Genomic DNA, 19,777 nt, shown 5'->3' on the forward strand with positions numbered 1-19,777 from the left:
TCAGTCTGAATTCATATGCAATGATCGAAGGCCTTGCGACTGCCCTTGCTACTCAGGATATCTACAGGGGATTATTTTTACGATTTAGGATATTTTTAATTGTTTGTGGCAGATGGCATAATTGTAGTCCTTACCTTGAATATTCCAATGAAGCCGACATCAGTTTCGAGAAATCAAAACGAATATTCAAATAAACGTCCAAAATACACTAGCAATTTTTAAGTACGTATACGGCACATATTGCGAGTAGAGAATTAAATCGAGGGAGTTCAATGGATGTCTATTTGGATTGAACTTTGCGCATGACACGGGTTTTTAGATGTGAATAATCACATTTGCCGTATAAATGCACGTTTGTCCCACCTCCTTTATCGCAAAGCGCTCTTTTATCCATTGAAGCACAAAATTAACTGGAACGAATTTGTATTTCGCAGCATACTTTGGCAAAAAATATCTAGCAACTGGTGTCATCCGGCAAATTGATTCCAAGTGGATACACCTTGCAAACTCACCGGCTACAGTTCATAAACTGCAACATGTTCCATACAGAAATAAATTAGAAGTTAGTGAGTGAATATCTGGTAATATGAACAGTGTGCGTCGATTTATGCTCCATGTAATAACCCCCTTTTTGAACGGTCTAGCGCAATGACGAATATTATGCTATCTGCCACGAGCGATTTCTATTATTCGGTGAACTCTAAACATGTTCACCCATTGTTCATATATATATATATATATACCGCTTAACAAATGTTATCACGCAGCGCAGAACGCGCCTGCATGCATAGGATGGTTCCAACTGCTGTCTGTCACCGAACCTTGTGTAATCTGATTGCATGTATGCGGGGCGCGAATAGCGTAGAACTTTATGGAAGACACGCGTGTCCCAGCGATTAGTCTGGAACATTCGACGACTGAGGTTTAAAAGCCGACGCACTTGACCCGTTGATTAGATTTTCGACGAACGCCGACCGTGCTCGCCGCTATCGTTGTGCGATAAGTGTAGCCTGTTTTTGTGGGCAGATGTTCGCCGAATAAATGTTACCTTTGTCTTTCACAGTATTCCTATTGTGTTGTTTCAACGTCACCACCACGTGACGATATATATATATATATATATATATATATATATATATATATATATATATATATATCTGCAAGAGAACTACGACATCCATGCTTCAGCCCTTTTTTTAAACTTCGAGCATCAAACTTCACGTGTACTCCACATATCCAGGCTTTGCTCAACACAACGTTCACAGTCGCATAGAAATGTAAACGAGCCATTTTATTTTCTGTCTTTGTCATCGGCTGTGGGATTTAAAAGCAAGGTGTCAGACCGGCCTAGTTGGTAATAATCCTTCATGTGCACAGTGCGCCAGCAGACGAAGGTGGGAAAGGCACGACCCAGACAACTAGCTGAACAACTAAATTTTATTTTCACGATCGCCTTACCATAATTGCCACTGCCGAAGCATGCTTAGCAAAAGAAAAAGAATATTGATAATGCCTACGCAGATTAACACTGCGTACCACCTCGTGCATTTGCCCGGTAGAAAAGTTCCTTTTTTGGATAGGGCGACAGTACCTTTGCTGACTCAGTCGTCTTGAGCAACGTCCGCGGCATCAATTATAATCCTGGTGCTATCGCGTGTGATCTTAGTAATCACTGAATTTTAAGCATGAAATGCTTTTAGCTCCAGTTGTCTGCGACCTTCAAGTGACCTTTATCCAATCGCCAGAGCCATCATCCAGGCAATTAAATGAGTCCATCGCGCCACTCAACCGAGATCATCCAGGCAACCAGAAAAAAAACTTAAGAAATTAAGGAAATGTGGTCTCAGGCCCACAACCCTTTGTGCAGTACCGCATTACATACGCTTCTTATAGCCGAAATAATTTACAAGAATGCTGCTTCCGAGTTCTCCCTAATAGTTGTTAACAATGTCACTCAGGTTGTAACTTCTAGCAGGCTGAACATTACTTTGCCATTTCCAGTAGCGACGTTTAAAAGCGAGATACAAGGCAATATAAAATTCGCTTGGCGCTGTACTATACTATACCATACTATAAGCGTGTCGCTGAGACGGGGTTTCCTGTGCCCTTTTGAAGACCAGCGGTCCGTGAGTTTTGCGGCGCGGGCTTTACGCCGCCTCGGGAGATGGCGCCACGCTGCGTAGGCGCCTCATTCAGGCGATTTTTTTTCTTCTAGCTGGGCAGCGTCCATATGAACTGGTGCACAGTATGGCCTGGGGCGGTGTGGTGGGCCGCTGCGCACACGCACTACGCCCATTTTAAGACGGTGGCTGTTATCATCTTCAACCAATCTGCTTTGCATGTTGGACTTTTATGCTTTCATCTACTAACGTTTACGGAAGGGCCAGCAATTCCTTTTTTTTCAGGAATTGAGCGCTGGTGACAATGAATCACATACACAGAGAGTCGCAATTCTTTCTATGGGAACAATTCTGCATGGTGACCGGCCGATGGCAAAGAACGCTTACCAAGGGAAAGGTCTGTGACTTTACAGAGCTTTTAGTTGGCAAGTTCTGTTTGCTATTGGAATTAGCACGGCAAGCTCAGCGAGTTAGTGATTGAACATGTTCCTAGGGCTCGGCAGCGCGACCCGGACGAAAGACAAAAAGAAGTACACGATACCAGCTCAGACTAACTAGTTTACTTTTTTCATACAAGTGACTAAAATATAGACAAAATGCAAACACGTCTACAGTGACGTTTACAAGGATGAAATGGTGTTATCCTATGTTGCCATTCAGAAACTCAGTCTCTTTATTCTGCAGAACGATAGAAGTCAGGTTTACGCATGCGCCTGAGTTTACGTGCATTAAGTAGGCTTCCACAATATGGCGGTTGATTTGATTGATATTTTTATACAAACTTTTGGTTTGTTCAAACTAAGGTTTGCGTAAGCGATTTCTACAATGCGCGGCCTGATTCGAACCTGCTGCATTCCTGATCGCACATTGGTGCAACCTAAGGCGGATGTTAAGGTACTGTCCAAGTAATAGAAGATCGCCTTCACCAATAATATGACCAACATAACGATTGGCTGGAATCGCCTCTTAGGTTCAGTGTTTGTGTCAGTACTTGTGTAACGCGATAGCGTTAAGGGCCCCGTGTCGTAGAAAATCCGGCATCCAGCATACCGCGTTCAGCGTCGACCGTCGCTTCGGGAATACGCGTTCTGCAGGATGCATACCTAACCAAGCAGTCTCTTGTTGTGGCTCAAAAATGTTACTGAATTGAATTTCTCGAAGTAAAATACGTCAGGCAAATTGTAAAGTACAACTTACAGACAAGCTGGAGACATGATAACGTCGGATTGTAATTTGAATATATGCGAAAACATAATGCTCTTACGCGGAAACTCAGACGCAAACCCCTTTTTAAGCGATAGCGTTTTTCAGCTTCTGTTCGAGGTCTGTCTTTGTACGTGCGGCGCGGTCCCTCGGTTTCTTGCACACCATCAAAAAAAAAAAATCCACAAAGCTCTCCTTCGTGCATAGTGTTCGCCGCCAACGTTGCCCAGTAAACATTATGGTCACATAAGCTGCAGTTGCCGGCAAGCATGAGAACAACTCGGGGATCATTGAATGCTGTCGGCGTTACACTCTTAAAGGGCAGCTTAAGCGTCTTCCAAAATTTGTTATTACATTTATGGTTACTAAATAGTTCTTCTGCTGAAACAACAGCCTAGATCGGAATCAAACAGCAGTGGGTTGATCCACCTACCTCTGAGGCACACAATCTTGCGGTATAGCTTGCCTGAACTCCGTTTCACGACAGCCGCCAACGATAGCCCTTGAGGTATAAATGGCCCAACCCCTGGTTGGACTACTGACGGGAATGCGACAGCGGCATTATGTTTTCTCTTGCGCTGCTCTCGCGAAAGTATTTGGAGTTCGTCTTTCCCTGGTACGGCCGCAATGTGACGAGCTTTGTGGACAGAGTGTCTTTGTTTGCACTATCGCAAGTGTAGGCGACAGATGTACGTCAAGTCGGTGACAGTCACTGGCGGAACTCGAAGCCGAGGCATAGTTAGTTATACCAGTTAAAACTGCTTCTCTTTTATATCCTGCAAGCGCCTTGCGTGCCCATCATCATCATCATCATCATCATCAGCCTGGTTACGCCCACTGCAGGGCAAAGGCCTCTGCCATACTTCTCCAACTGCCCCGGTCATGTACTAATTGTGGTCATGCTGACCCTCCAAACTTCATCATCTCATCTGCCCACCTAACTTTCTGTCGCCCCCTGCTACGCTTCCCTTCCCTCGGAATCCAGTCCGTAACCCTTAATGACCATCGGTTATCTTCCCTCCTCATTACATGTCCTGCCCATGCCCATTTCTTTTTCTTGATTTCAACTAAGATGTCATTAACCCGCGTTTGTTCCCTCACCCAATCTGCTCTTTTCTTATCCCTTAATGTTACACCTATCATTCTTCTTTCCATAGCACGTTGCGTCGTCTTCAATTTAAGTAGAACCCTTTTCTTAGGGCTCCAGGTTTCTGCCTCGTACGTGAGTACTGGTAAGACACAGCTGTTATAAACTTTTCTCTTGAGGGATAATGGCAACCTGCTGTTCATGATCTCAGAATGCCTGCCAAACGCACCCCAGCCCATTGTTATTCTTCTTATTATTTCACTCTCATGATCCGGATCAGCAGTCACTACCTGTCCTAAGTAGATGTATTCCCTTACCACTTCCAGTGCCTCGCTACCTATCGTAAACTGCTGTTCCCTTCCGAGGCTGTTAAACATTACTTTAGTTTTCTGCAGATTAATTTTTAGTCCCACCCTTCTGCTCTGCCTCTCCAGGTCTGTGAGCATGCATTGCAGTTGGTCCCCTGAGTTACTAAGCAAGGCAATATCATCAGCGAAGCGCAAGTTACTAAGGTATTCTCCATTTACTCTTATCCCTAATTCTTCCCAATCCAGGTCTCTGAATACCTCCTGTAAACATGCTGTGAATAGCATTGGAGAGATCGTATCTCCCTGCCTGACGCCTTTTCTTTATAGGGATTTTGTTGCTTTCTTTATGGAGGACTACAGTGGCTGTGGAGCCGCTATAGATATCTTTCAGTATTTTTAGGTACGGCTCGTCTACACCCTGATTCCGCAATGCCTCCATGACTGCTGAGGTTTCGACTGAATCAAAGGCTTTCTCATAATCAATGAAAGCTATATATAATGGTTGGCTATATTCCGAACATTTCTCTATCACCTGATTGATAGTGTGAATATGATCTATTGTTGAGTAGATCATATGCGTGCCCGTTCTCCACTTTACGGCGAGATCATCCCCGAAATATTAGACCAATTGGACGGTTACGTAATTTCGCAAATCTGTGTGCCTGCTTCAGAATTCTATTTAACCGTTGAGCAGACAAATAATGTGTAAAGCAAGTTCCCCCGAACACTTGCTTAGGCGTGCGTAACTCCTTCCGCTAGTATTATTGCCAGCGTACAAAAGTATTCGGAATCGAGTACGAATGAAAAATTGCCGCTCTTCACGTTCTTCAGCGCATTGAATATGGACTCATATCTATACCTATGGACTAATATCTATATCATACCATATCTAGCGTGTTTTTCGGCACTTCAATGTTCTTGCGAGCCAAACGCTCGAAGGGCACAATTTTAAATCAAGCTGCTTATTATGACAATTGCACCTTTTTGTATACGTCAGCTTGCGGTCACGTAATAAAGTTTTGGCCAGCGTAGTATTAATGTTGAGGAATGGTATGAAGTTCAAATGAAGGCTTTGAAACATATGTGCTGGGACGCAATTGAGAATGTTTTGCTGTTCCCAATTCCTGTAGCCATTCACCGCTCACCTTCACTAATAGCATGTTCATCACCGCGTTTGTCTTCTTGAATTCTTGATAACAAATTTCTAGCGAAGGAACGTCTTTCTCAATACAAGCCGAAAAAATACGCAAGCAAGGTCGTGGCTATGAACACAGCAACAAACAATGTAGATTCAAAATGCTGTCCTTCGAGCGTGTAGCTTGAAGAAACAGTGCGTAAGTGGAACGCCCCAAATGTAGTCGGAGCTTATCAAGCAGGCTCCAAAAAAATATTGCTATGTCCATATATCGAATGTCACACGAACACCTAACGCAATCTTTCACTTGGCATCGTCTTTTACTTCTAGAGAAACGGTCATATCACGGATGACCTACATCGGCGACAGATTGCTCTTGCGGCGCATAGTTCTCGAGAGACACCTCGTTTCTGGCAGTACGACAAGAGCACGATAGCATGAATGTGTGTTTGAAAGGTAGTCTGATCCCTTTAGAAGCCCATATTAGAGCGAAAGAACTTTGACATCTGTGCTTCTGTTTATTTTATTGTTACTTTGTGTAAAACATCGAGCATCATTACCCTCGAGTACTTCAACATCTCCAGAGCATTTCTCAAAACAACTGTCACTGTTGTATTGGAATGGAAACGAATAGTTTTATTTTCTTTCTTCATAATCGGTTATTGGATTTTAAATCAAGGTGTCAGACCGGCCTAGTTGATAATCCATGATGCGCACCGTGCGACAGCTGACAAAGGACGGAAAGGAACCTCCCAGACAAGTCGCTAACACTTCTAACTAAACATTGTTTTCATGAAACACACACACATATATATATATATTTGCGCTGACGTAATCACAACCGCAACTACTGAACCATGATTGGCCAACCAAAAAGAACATCTCTAATCCCTACGCAGATCAACACAGCATACCACCTCTTGCACATTCCAGGCAGATAAGTTGCTTTTTCGGATAGGGCGACAGAAGGTTTGCTGATTCAGTCGCCTTGAGCAACATCCCTGGCTTCATTTACCAACTTGGTGCTATCGCATGTGTGCTTAGCAATTACTGAGCTTTGTTTCCATGAATGAAGCGCTGGTAATAATGAATCGTATGCATGTAATACTAATCCTAAAAAAGGTTTGTTGATTGCACAGTGAGGGTTGTGGCATACGCCATCCTCATTTCCTGTCACCTAAAATACGTGAAACATATACCCTATTCTAAGTCTACAGGAGTAGAATCTAAAGGTGTAGAAAGGCAGAGGGGGAGTGCTTCCTTTACATTGTAGCCATCGTGACTGTGCTCATCTGGTTGCAAAAAAAAACAAAAAACTCAGCAATTGCAAAGTGCGCAAGTAATAGCACCAGGTTGATAATTAAAAAATAACGGCTATAAATAAATCCAATTGTGCCAAAACTTCTCGTCACCTTATCTAAAACGAAACTTTTTTGAATGATATGCGCGCGAATTGGTACGCTGTGTTAGGCTACGTAGATAAACGAGACGTTCTGTTTTTTGCCAAGTATGGTTCGGCACTTGCGATTGCGATCGCGCAAGAGTATGTATGTGTGTTTGTCAAAAGAAAATAAGCTTTAGTTGGAAGCTTGAGCACTTGCCTCCTTCGTGCCTTTCTGTCGTTGGTATGCTGTCGCTCTGTTTACTGTCTTCACGGTGTCCCACATTTATTAAAACAAAAAGATAAAAATGAAAAACGGCAGCTTTCTTTTCCGATGAAGTCAACCACATTTATTTAGCAGTCAAACAAGACGGTCCGTCTTGTTTTTTTCCATATTCCTAATGAATACTTAGTGACGAGTTACTAAGTATTGTTTTCATTGCTATATTTACGGCACATATATGTAAATACACATTATGTATTAGAGTTACATCGAAAACATAAGCTTAATTTGTTTGTGATACACTATATTTTGCCCGGATCGTTTTTCCACGTGTTAGAAAGAGCCCGAATGTAACAATATACCATGTTACACACAGAACATGTAGGAATAAGACCTGCACGATATGTAGCTCGCCGGAACCAAATTACATTGAAGTTTTCGAAGTCACTCTAACACCATGTCTTGGCGTGGTGTTTGTATTATATTGTTTCGGAAGTTCGTAATTATTCCAATACTAATTAAAAACTGAAAACGTATGAAACCCTTCTTCAGGTTCCTGCTAACGATATGTAACTTTTTTAGTACGCATTAAAGGCTTCCATATTTTGTTTAATTTATTGCATGTAGCTTGGACAAGTAGCATACCTTAACGAATAGGCTGAGTTCAAGCATTAAAACCTGAAACAGAATTTTTGTTTGACGAAGTGGAAGGGCTTAGCTTCACCGCCTCGATATAAAGTGGCTACTTCAATATTTTGGCTAAAACAAATAATTTGCTTTTCCGCTACTGATCAGGGGGGCTCTGGCCTAGCATTAAAACTTTTTTTATTTTTTGACAATCGCAAACAAAGTGGCCGAGGCTCTTGTTTTGCTGGCACACACAAAGAAAGCAGAAAGAAAATGTACGTAGCCAGTAAAAGACTGTGAACACTTGCAATGCTAAGAAATGTATTACAAACATAAAGATTGAACCATCAAAGGTACGATATAAAGAACATTGACTCGAATGAACTTTTGCGCAATTAAAAAGAACTGGCAACGATACTAAGACTCTTTACGTATGGGAATTAAAAAAGCATCACAGTCCTCTAGGTGAAATGTTTGTCTTCTTTTTTTCGCGTGTTCCTTGTTCACACAAGCTCTCGGCTTCATTTGCTCCGCTTGTTCAGTGATGCGTTGCTTAGTGTGCTATCTATGCTCTAGTGTAAACTGGTTTCGCTAATCGCCCACAACTTGCTTTCGGACAAAACTGCAACTTTCACGCATTTTAGCAATCTCCTGCGAAAGTGTCTACAACATTTCGACAATATCAGGATTTTACCCATACTGGTTCTTGAGTTTTCTATGTCCAGTCATTTGTCATTTCTTTGTAGACGATGCCCACCTTGTATAAAGGGCAAGCGTTTAATATCTTCTGTTAAAGAGCTTCATCTTTTTACACTGTATGCGCGTGCTCGTCTCACATGGTGGTGGTGGTAAACATTATTGAAAGCGGGAAGGGGAAAGGGGGAGGTGGATGAGGGATCGGGCTCAAGTAAGGCCCCGGGCCTGCTTTGCCTTGTCCGCCCAGTCCACCAGTTCAAGTTGTTGGTAGACGTCCCCGGAACTCAACCAGGCTGTTCAGTCAGTATCGCTGCTGACAGGGGGATGAGAGAACGGGAGCGCGGTGCATTCCCACACTATGTGTGTGAGTGTCCCTGTTCGTGGACAGAGCCTACATAGGTCGCTTTCCTTGCCCCCTGTGATTTTGTTAATGTAGTTTGGGGGTGGGCGTGTATTTGTCTGGAGTCACCTAAACGCGACCGCCAATGCTGTGCTCCTCCATTTGTTGATGTGTAAGGATGAGGACATTTTCTTCGCCTCTATGCTCGTGATATTAGAACATGGGGTGAGAAGAGTCTACCTAGAGCACCTTCCGCTTCTATTTTTCTCTAACATTTCCTTTGTTTTTGTGTTAAGTACACTAAGGGAGCAAGCATTACGGCACTAATGCTTGCAAATTTAAATTGCGTAGGATGCAGGAAATTCTATGCTCAAGACTTGTTTATATACTCGTTTTTTATGAAATGCCTTTCGTTATTTTTGTGGCTTGAAGGATATGCACTTCACTTTGCGGTTAAAATATGGTACAAAGGATTCAGTGAAACTAGGAGTTCTCGAAAACGTTATGGGCGAGTTTTCAAGGCGTCCTAAGGCAACAATTATTTCACCAAGCAAAGATTTAAAACAGGAGAATTGGGCGCCAACACAGGGCTGGGTAGCGCTGAAACTTTGGAACTGCGTGAGTTATTTAGGGTTTTTTCCCAGTTGAGAGAATTTTTGTGAAACCCCTACAATGCTTCAAGACTGCCGTAGGAAAATCAGTACTTGCTGTAGTTCTAAATTTATTTTAAAGAAGGCGGCACTTTTACTGGTGAAGCGTACCGACAGTTTAAAACGCCTAGGGTAACTGTGAGCTGTGGGAAATATTTATTGAACAATGAAATTTTTCCTAACTGTCAGGTCTGATACAACGCACTAGTTGGTTCCCCCAGTATTACCGGTGCACTAAAATATGCACATTACATTCGGCTGAAATGGAATTGTTGCGGGCGATACATCCTAAGTATTTGTAGGTGAACCACAGGCTTTGTACAAAATTTACTTATTCGAGCGTTTCAGAGCATTGCGCACGCATTTTACAAACCAATTATCAAGCTCAGCAGATATCACGAACCATATCAACTCGTCACAAAGTTTACATATGCATAATGAGGAAAGAAAATTTTATGGGTGATGTAGGAGCATATTTTCTAGAACGGCAGGGAGCTATGGGTTTTTCTAATTATTAGTGAGGAAAGTGGCCGAGAAACGTTACGCGATCCCTTTTTCACCATGTGTCCCAGCGTCTCAAGCGATCTCTACAACAGGCCGAATTCGCACTCAATGAAAATGGGGGTCATGTATGGTGTGATGTGGGGAAAAAACAGGCCTACTTAGCAGTGTTGGGAATCAATACCATATGCACGGTGTTCCTTATTTCACTGCGTAATTCTAAGCCTATCCTAAGTTTTACTCGTGCTCTCGGTGAAATAAAAGAGGCACAACTGTTGCTATTTATGAGAGATTTTGAACGATTAACGCCTCAAAATGGAAGTTAATTTCCTTTAGTCGAAAGCGCACTAAGTGTTTCACCATTCGATTGATCATACCATAGTTTCGACTGCCCCATCGTACCAATATCTCAGCGGTTACCTTTCATCGGACTTATCTTGGACAACGCATGTAGCAGCTGTCTCATCCACAGCTTCTCAATCCCTCGGCTACCTGCATAGAAACTTGCCCAACGGTCCTTCTAAAGTACGAAAATTAGCATATCTTACTTATGTTCGCCCACAACTAGAATACGCTTCAACTACATGGTCACCATATAAAGATTATCTAATCCGTATGTTGGAAGCTGTTCAGAATAGAGCAGTCAGATTCATCTCTGGCAACTACGGCTATCATTCGAGCATTACCCGAAAAAAACAAGAGATTTCCTTTCAGTTATTGGAAGATCGCCGCGTCATTGCTCTTTTATGTCTGTTTCCCAGGTACTTTCATTGCTTGCCGCTTCGTGCTCATGTGCCCACATCTCGACGCATCCCCAAAGCACTTAGTTTCTGGAAATCATGGTCCAACGCAGGCATTTAACTCATCTCCCCTTCCTACAGCTGTTGCACATTGAAACGGTCTCCCGGATCCGATTGCATTCATCTCTTATCGTCGAACATTCTGAGATAACCTGAACAATACCGGAGACCCATGTGTCGTTGTAATAATTGAGCAGCGCAGTGCGACCAGCCCTGCCAAGGTGAGAGAGAGACGAGTACGAGATCCCGTCAGGGCCAGGAGCAGATGAATGCCGACACGACGCAGGAGCCGCCTCTAATTCTGGCATCGTAAAGAGCAAGTCGTAGTGGTCCCTTAAGGAAGGTGGCGCAAAAACTTCGAATTGGATTGAGGCTGGTTGAATTATGCCCACAACCATTTAGCAGAAGTCATCCGCTACATCTACATCATTGCGGCGTTGGTAAAGGGCCAGAGCACTGAAAGGGTACCTTTCTTGTGGGGGAAAACGTAGGCTCCTGACTACATGCCAAATACGTGACAGCGGCTGGCGAGGATCCAGTGATGAGCAGAACTTTCTCCAGCGCTTCCTTCCTAATTTCTCGTGATGGCGCTTTATTTGTCGTTGAGCTCGGCGACAAAGGGCGAGATCGTGCGTGGATTTCGTCCTTCTATATTTCCTTTCAGCGCGCCGTCGGGCTGCGCGCAACTTCTCGAATTCCACGTCGATAGAAGACCCCGGTGTAGGTGCACATATGTTCCGCATGACCTCACCGAGGGCGGACGTGATCAAGGCTTCTATTTGGGTTGGTGACTCGAGATTCGCACAGGAATTCTCCACGAATGTCTTAAAAGTGGGCCAGTCTGTGCACCGCACATGAGACGAAGTGGTAGGTGCGAACCACTTTACGCAGATTTACGTTGGTACGTGATCACTGTCATGTGTTTCCACATCACTGAACCAGCTAATAGAAGATTGTAGTCGTGGGGAAACAAACGTCAGGTCCAAGCAGCTACTATAGGACGTGCCACGCAGAAACGCAGGAGAGCCATCGTTAATATTGATGACATCCTTTGAGTGCATAAAGTTGGACAAGGCTTTGCCTCAGTTATTCATTACTGTACTTCCCCATTGGGGGTGATGAGCATTGAAGTCGCTCACAATATTATGGGGAGCTGCGCAACTCTGGATTGCTGAGGACAGGTACGAGAAATCAATGTGATCTCTGGGTGGAATGTAGCCGCCGAGTATCGAGAAGACCCGTCCTTTAAGCGTTAACGTCAAGCAAATGTAGTGGTTCGTGTTATGGGGGCTGGAGGACATGGCGGTAGTACGGAATATCTCGGGTTTCATCAGCTTCTCGAGACCACAGCAATACATATCCAGAAAGGCGGAAAGCAGAAGGCATGTTGGGCTCACATATACCAATCACGGGGAAGCGGTATTTCTGGACGCGCTGTCGGAAGTCACTTAGGCGACCACGCAGGCCTCGGGCATTCCACTGCATCACTACACTGCGACGAGATCAAATCAGGAACAGACTATGGCTTATGAGCTTTTGAAAATTTTTGTGCCTGTTTAAGTTAAGAGCGTTGTAACAACGTGCTTAATCAGGTGCTCGAAAACCTATACCGCTGGAGTGCCCTGAGAGAACTGTAAATCCCACCAAGTTCCCACTTATAAAATAGTTGAATCGTGTTAAGTGAATTGGTCTAATTATCAGTTTGCAAACAATCACTGAGCCCGTACTGTTGCACTATTTTCACGCTATATGCAAAGCACGCATGGGGATCTCCGTGAATTGCCACGGTTCTCACGAAGTCAAATTTTCTATATTTTGCAGAAGTAGGGGGCACATTCAGGGTGATGTGCAAGCAAATATCTTACTCTGTAAATTACTTATGCAGGCGCTCTCAGATGATTGACATAACCGTTTTTTTACGCACGTAGAATTACGCTGGATGTATTAAAAAGGCTATGTCAGTCAACGAGATAACATTTCCTGAAAATGGGGGAAAAAGAGAAGGTATTATGTTTCATATGCATGAGAAGATGATAGTTGTGCGGGCGTGTTAGGGACGTTAGAAAATATTATTAGAGAGTGATCCAATGCTCTTCACGAAGACATAAGTTTTAGAAAAATTTGGGGCTTTGGTTGCAAAATCCACGATATAGTTATTAGACATGGCACACTGGGGGCTTCCGGAATATTTTTGACCGACTGGGCTTCTTAAACCTACACTGAACGGGAAGTATAAGAGCATTGTCGGTTTTCGCTTCCATAAAAATACCACTGCCACGGCTCGAATGTAGGGCGCTATCTCAATCTAATAGGGATTTGTTATAGCTACAAGAGAAAATCTTTGTTCTGTTTATTAAACTACGTGAATGTTACGCGGTTCTCGATAATTGATAGTCAGGAGTGCTTTTCTTGGAGATTAGAAAAACGGTATGAGGTTGTTTCCATTATATTTTTGTGTGCTTCTTATCTTTTTGAGCAATAAGAATGCTTATGAAAGGTCGCAAAATATTGAATTTATTGACGTCACAGCACTTTTTTTACTTCTGGCTTGCAGCGTTCTAAATGAAGTGTTGAAAAAATTATGGCCCCGCGTCCCCGTCGCGAAAGAAAAAAAAAAGACCGAATTCCACTACGCTCACCAATTATAGGCGATAAGCTGGCACTCAACGTCGCCCCAAACACACTGTTCAGCCTATCCTGAGCATGCAGGCTTCGTTCTTCGGAAACACTACTGAAAGTGCTGCAAACAAGATTTCCAAGCGCGCACTGACGTCACATACTGAGATAAGGTCCTCTTTGGTGGCTTCAGACGGGCCCACGTAGGTGGAATTAGGGAGTGTGCCTGCCTTTTTGTGCAATAATCGCCCGTCCCATGTGTCGAGAGTGTATCCCGGTCTAACAAGTTGCTCTAGAGTTTTGTAGCGAGTCTCAAGAAGTATCGAAGTGTAGGGCATAACACGGCAAGATATGAGGCATTGTCGCAGAGTAGGCACAACTGTATGGGCGTAATTGGCGTCAAGTTAATTCAATGTCAACCACGTTGTGCATAGTACTTCACCATCTCCGGTGACTTCAGACGGGCCCACGTAGGTGGAATTAGGGAGTGTGCCTGCCTTTTTGTGCACTAATCGCCCGTCCCATGTGTCGAGAGTGTATCCCGGTCTAACAACTTGCTCTAGAGTTTTGTAGCGAGTCTCAAGAAGTATCGAAGTGTAGGGCATAACACGGCAAGATATGAGGCATTGTCGCAGAGTAGACACAACTGTATGGGCGTAATTGGTGTCAAGTTAATTCATTGTCAACCACATTGTGCATAGTACTGCACCATCTCCGGTATAGGCACACCTGGCGTCATGCCAAAGAAAAAGCAAGGCGTGCCAACCAAAGCGAACGTGAACGAACACAGCGTCTAGCGAGGTGCACGAAGAAAAAACAAACAACTGAACGTGAAAAAGTGGAACTCACGAAAAAGAAGTGCGAGTTCGGGCAATGGAACAAGTAAAATATTGCAAGTAATGCAAGAATAATATGCACACATGCAACATTGAATCATTATTTATGCCCCAGTTTAGCACATATAGATAGATATAACATCTTAGTCGAACTTGTCTTCTTTCGCTCCGACTTTGGTTTCCAGACCTTTCTTTTTTATTCGCGACCTTCTTCCAAGCCCAGAAGAAAATACCCACGAAAAAAAAAACTTAATGGAAAAGAGCTTCGTTTTGTGTTTCCGAATAGGCTTTACAACTGTGCAACAGTATACCTACGCCCTAAAAGTATAATTAGGATAGTGTATTTTTGACGTTATTCTTCGTCAAATTATTCGTACTTTAATAAATACTCTGAGTAATCGAAGACGAAGACGAACAATATGTCCATCATATTTATGTAAGGCCTACTGGCCTTTGTTTAATGTTTGTCCAAGTTATGAGAAAAAACGCAGTAAATATACACATAGAAGAATGATACGCTCAAAACACTTCATCGAGATGCCTGTGGTTTCTTGAAACGGGGCATTATTTTCATCCATGAATGCTGGTTAGGAGTACGACATCAATCAGACGTAGTAACATTTCGCAGCCACGAAGATCTTTGACATTTTTCTAAAGATCCAGTTAGAAAAACCTCTCAAGATCTAGCTTACTTCAGTTCCTCTTGTGTAGACGAGTTCTTACGTATAAGGTGTCCTAGAATGCATTACTGAATTATTCAGAGATGGCGGATGAACTGCAATCTTGAAGTTCCCCAGAAGTTTACCCCACAGCACAATTCTCTTGTCGTTTACAGCACAAACTTTTACAACTAAACATCGCGCGCCAGAGGCTCGGTAATAACTTTTCTACTTAAGGAAGCAGGTAACAGAAATGGAAACCCTGGTTACAAAGCTAGCCGTGCATAACCAAGGTAAACTACAATAGGTAGGATCACCTGACTCAAGTATAATTGCGCAACAAAAAACACACGGACGTAACTAACTTGCCCGGAATGCTGCTCTCATTAGATTCACCTCCCTGTGGACCACACGTTCTTCGGATCTCTGTTGCCTGAGCGCCGTTTCACGGCAGCAGCCGAAGGCAGAACCTGACCTATACGACTGACAGGACCGCTTTCTTACTGCTGAGCAGAGAACAATCAAGGGTTTTTTTTCCTCATAGGCCGGGGTTGCGAAAGCGCTTGTAGCGGCTCTTTCGTGAATACACTCGTAACGTTACCTGCCGAACCACAAGGACGAGAATGTGTCCAGGTCTTTCCTTGGCCTCGATTCACGGCGAAAACAGAATATGCAAGAGCATGCGGGAGAGGTATATACGCGCCGTGCGGTCGGGGTGGTACTACACCGCTTTGCACAAAGTGATGGCTTCGATGTCCTGTCTTGGCTTGGCCGAGGTGTATTACGGCGTAGGGTGCGGGCAAATATTTTGGCACGTGCGACATAGACCGCAGTTGGCGCAACCACGCCCCCATGCTTCCACGTAAAGCGATCGACTAACAGATTACAGTGGCGTACTAGCTGGTGGGAGCTGCATTTCTGAAACCTAGGTGAGTTTACGTTTCCCATATTGAGAAGCACACCGAGGTGCAAATGAAACCAAGGGTGCACATTTCACACGACGGACGAGCAGTGGCCTCTTTAACTGTGGTCACCTGCACTTTGAAAACTACAGGCGACATACGTGCTTTGTTACTGACGATGAAAGTTTTGTTTCAATTGCGTGCGAGTTCTTTGCAACAAGTACAACAAGAAAAAAGTATGGCAGAACCAATCTCACAGTGACTCACGATAGTAATGCAATGATAATTCAAGAAATTTAGCGAGACACAATAATCGAGCTTAATTCAGAAGGTCGTGAAAGCGAGTCTTACAGCAATAGGATGCGATAAATTTAAATGCATGCGATTGAAACACGACCTCGTATCGCGGGGTAAAACACCACTTATTGATAATTACTCGTCTGTGAAGTTACTTATGGAAGCATTCGAAAAATTACGCACGATGTCTTAGAATAGAAATCTGTGCAGTCACAAGCGGTTTGCTCCACCCATGAATAATTATGGCTACGTAACTGTGCAAGCTTTTTCAGTTTGCTAGTGACCATGCAGGCTGACATATGTCGCGGTGGTATTACCGCAATAAACACTGTAATATTATCAAAACTTAATATGCGCAGCCTTACTAATTGAAGGAATCAAGTGTGGAAAATACACTTAAAGCAAAGTTGTTAAAACGCACATTTGTTAGTTGCATAGGCTGCAGAACTGCGTATGACCCTCCAAAAATACTACAGGTAGTCAGATGATTGCATATACGATTTTAACATTACTAAAGAGGATATTGGTGTTGAGGTAATTTGAGGACACAGCGCGAGAACCCTCTTGAAACTCTAGAGCTCAAAAAAAGAAAAAAGCGCGCAGCAGAATCGCCATATGCATTTGGTCTCGCTGGTTCGCGTTCACAACCACCAATAACAGTTACTTATATTTTGTGCTCGTAAAGTTCGTTACTGGGTGGGCAGAGATTACTTAACTTCTAATCGGATTGAAGCGATAAACGCAACCGTATGATGCCAACAGGTAATGAAGCCAGCAGAAGCCAACAGACCATGCCAGCAGACCATAGAGAAGCTTTCGTTCTTGAAGCTTTTAATTGAAATGTTCAAATGATAAATTAAAGGAACGTGTCTGTGAATGAAAAGGCAACTCCTCAGCGGTGAAAGCCGAGCCCAGAATATGTTTGCATGACGCATGAGACGCGCTGTATTGATTCTGCCGCAGCGGCCGCCATGTCAACGTTCACGTTCTTCAGTGTCAACTCGGCCGTTTAAATTTATATGTTGGTGGGTGTATATGACTCTATGCTGTGGATTTCTGGCTTTATGACGCCATCTCTTTTACATTTGTTTGCCTTTCATAAATTTTCCTTTCAATAAAAACCAAAAATGAACTCGCCACTTGCTTTTCTATTTGGGAAATGAGCGCCAGTACGGCCTGAATATTTGGCAAATTTTTCGACACAGAAAGCAACTCTATATGTGGAACAAAACAACTTACCTGTCTTGGACGGTGTCTCTTGATTTATCTCGGTGGACCATCTTTTTTCAGAAGGATCCATCGGTGATTCCTAAGACGAAATGACACACTGAAATCAAGAGTTTGACGAAATCTCGTCTGGCCGGGAAGTAACGGAAGTAATCTCTTGACTGTGGGTGGCAATGAAATCAAGGGTGCTCTTACGCGGAGTGCCAGTGTTGCAAAAAGAAAACGGGAGTACATTATTCGGTCATACACGCAGCGCCCCGTCTGTACAATGTAGGTTTTTCAACATGGAAGGGAAATTTCATAAGCGACGTTTGTGGCACACTTTATTGAACGTTGGGCATGCCTTTCCCGACAGCCAACCGTTTGGCCTTCGCAAGAGATGCTTCGGCTAAGCTGAGCTACCTTTTTGGGAGCTTAAAACAGTACCAGTACGTTTTATCGGTTAGCCACTTTTTTCGTGCAGTGCGATACCCTGTGGATGGGGGGAACCACTAAAGGCCACTCCTTACTCACCGATTCCTTCCTGCTGGCACCACCTTTTATTTTCTTCTGAAGCGGTTCTGCCACATGGACGAAGACCAACTCAGGAAACCCAGCTGCAACCAGCCTGCCCAACTTGTTGTGAAAGCTGGCTTGCACCTCATGCACACACGACTTCCGGTGTGACGACTCGAGGCAGAGGTTTTCGATGCCTCTTTTTATTACTCTCAAATGGGCGGAATTACACAGCAGGGGTGCATGCAGGATGCGCCGAGTTTCTCGTTCATCCGAGTTTCCCCCGAGTTCGCTTGACGGCAGTCAGCTAACGAAGATAGCATGGAACGCGCAAAAGCTACAGGCAAAAAAATATGTATATGAAAAGCCGCGTATGAAAACATGAGCGCACCCTGCGCAGTACGCTGCGTCCGCGTTTCAAGGGCAGAAGTCTGCACAACGAAACGCGCCAGCGCCACGTATCGTTTTCAATGGATTGTCGCAACTAAGCAATACCGCGACTGTCCCGCTGTCTGTCTGCACACTTGTCGTGAGCCGCTTGGCACGGCTTTCCCGGGCGCGTCCAGGGCGTGCCTCCTCTTTTGGGCACTATCTTTCTATCTTCTATCGAATGCGAACAGGGTACATGCATCGCATTCTTGCACCAACACTTTCACTCAAACGAATATGTTAAAATGCAACAAGTAAAATAACAGACATATTTATTTCTTTAAGTATCTGTTTCTTCTTTTGAATGCTAGAAATTTCTGATGACAAACGGAGATCGAGCAAATTATTAAATTTTGCACTTCTTGCCGCGAGTGACGACAGTGAGGCGAAAGCTTAGAAACGAATACATTGAATAGGGTCGCACGCAGGAGGGAGTTCATACGGTGAGAAGTCGCCTAGGGGCGCTGCAGTGCTATTCTCAACAAAGTCAGTCATCACCTCTCTTTCTTTATTAGGGGAATAGAAACGCTGAGTCGTGGTACGGCTGTTCATTGCAGGCGCTTCACTACCAGAAGCAAAAACTAGTCATAGATACGGGAGCAGCGGCTGTCGCTGCAAAATGGCAGTATATACGTTATTTTAGGGTCCGTAGTGACGCAGTTCCGTGAAAATGTACCAGTTTATCTTTGTGCCTGAAGCCTCTGCGATGCATTGCGAAGAAGCGCATGCTTCCCAGCGACACGATTCATCGCTTGCCCAGTGAAGGTGCCTCTGAGCGCATGAACGCAGTATTTGAGTGTGTTGTGCCCTCCAATGTGCTTGCGGATTACCTCTGCTGGAGCCAGCAGCGATCGCAGAGGGATATCGTAAGGAAACCGCAGCAATCGTATTTTGGCAGGTGAGGGCTCTTGTGTGCGGCTATGAAATGACACTTGGAACGGAGTAAGATGTTAGAACTGTTGAATGCACAGTGCTTGTGATGAAGAAATGCCATTCCATCATCATCATCATCAGCCTGGTTACGCCCACTGCAGGGCAAAGGCCTCTCCCATACTTCTCCAATTGCCCCGGTCATGTGCTAATTGTGGCCATGTTGACCCTCCAAACTTCCTAATCTCATCTGCCCACCTAACTTTCTGTCGCCCCCTGCTACGCTTCCCTTCCCTCGGAATCCAGTCCGTAACCCTTAATGACCATCGGTTATCTTCCCTCCTTATTACATGTCCTGCCCATGCCCATTTCTTT

The 19,777-nt window shown here is 44.0% G+C and overlaps 1 protein-coding gene across 4 annotated transcripts in view; it reads right to left on the bottom strand.

Moving 5' to 3' along the window:
- The window catches only part of LOC129380103 (sulfotransferase ssu-1-like), a 45,540-nt gene extending 26,113 nt beyond the window's left edge, over positions 1–19,427 (bottom strand). For 2 of the 4 annotated variants that reach the window (XM_055072720.1, XM_055072718.1), the window contains exon 1: positions 17,621–17,840. In XM_055072720.1, coding sequence (XP_054928695.1) covers positions 17,621–17,681 — 61 coding nt within the window. In that variant the 5' untranslated portion in view covers positions 17,682–17,840. Of the gene's footprint in view, positions 1–17,620; positions 17,841–18,121 lie in introns of those variants that run through there. The other 2 variants (XM_055072719.2, XM_050181372.3) reach the window with 2 other exon arrangements.
- Between the last annotated feature and the right edge of the window lie 350 nt (positions 19,428–19,777).

This window comes from Dermacentor andersoni, chromosome 7, assembly GCF_023375885.2.
Source record: "Dermacentor andersoni chromosome 7, qqDerAnde1_hic_scaffold, whole genome shotgun sequence".
Taxonomy (NCBI): Eukaryota; Metazoa; Arthropoda; class Arachnida; order Ixodida; family Ixodidae; genus Dermacentor; species Dermacentor andersoni.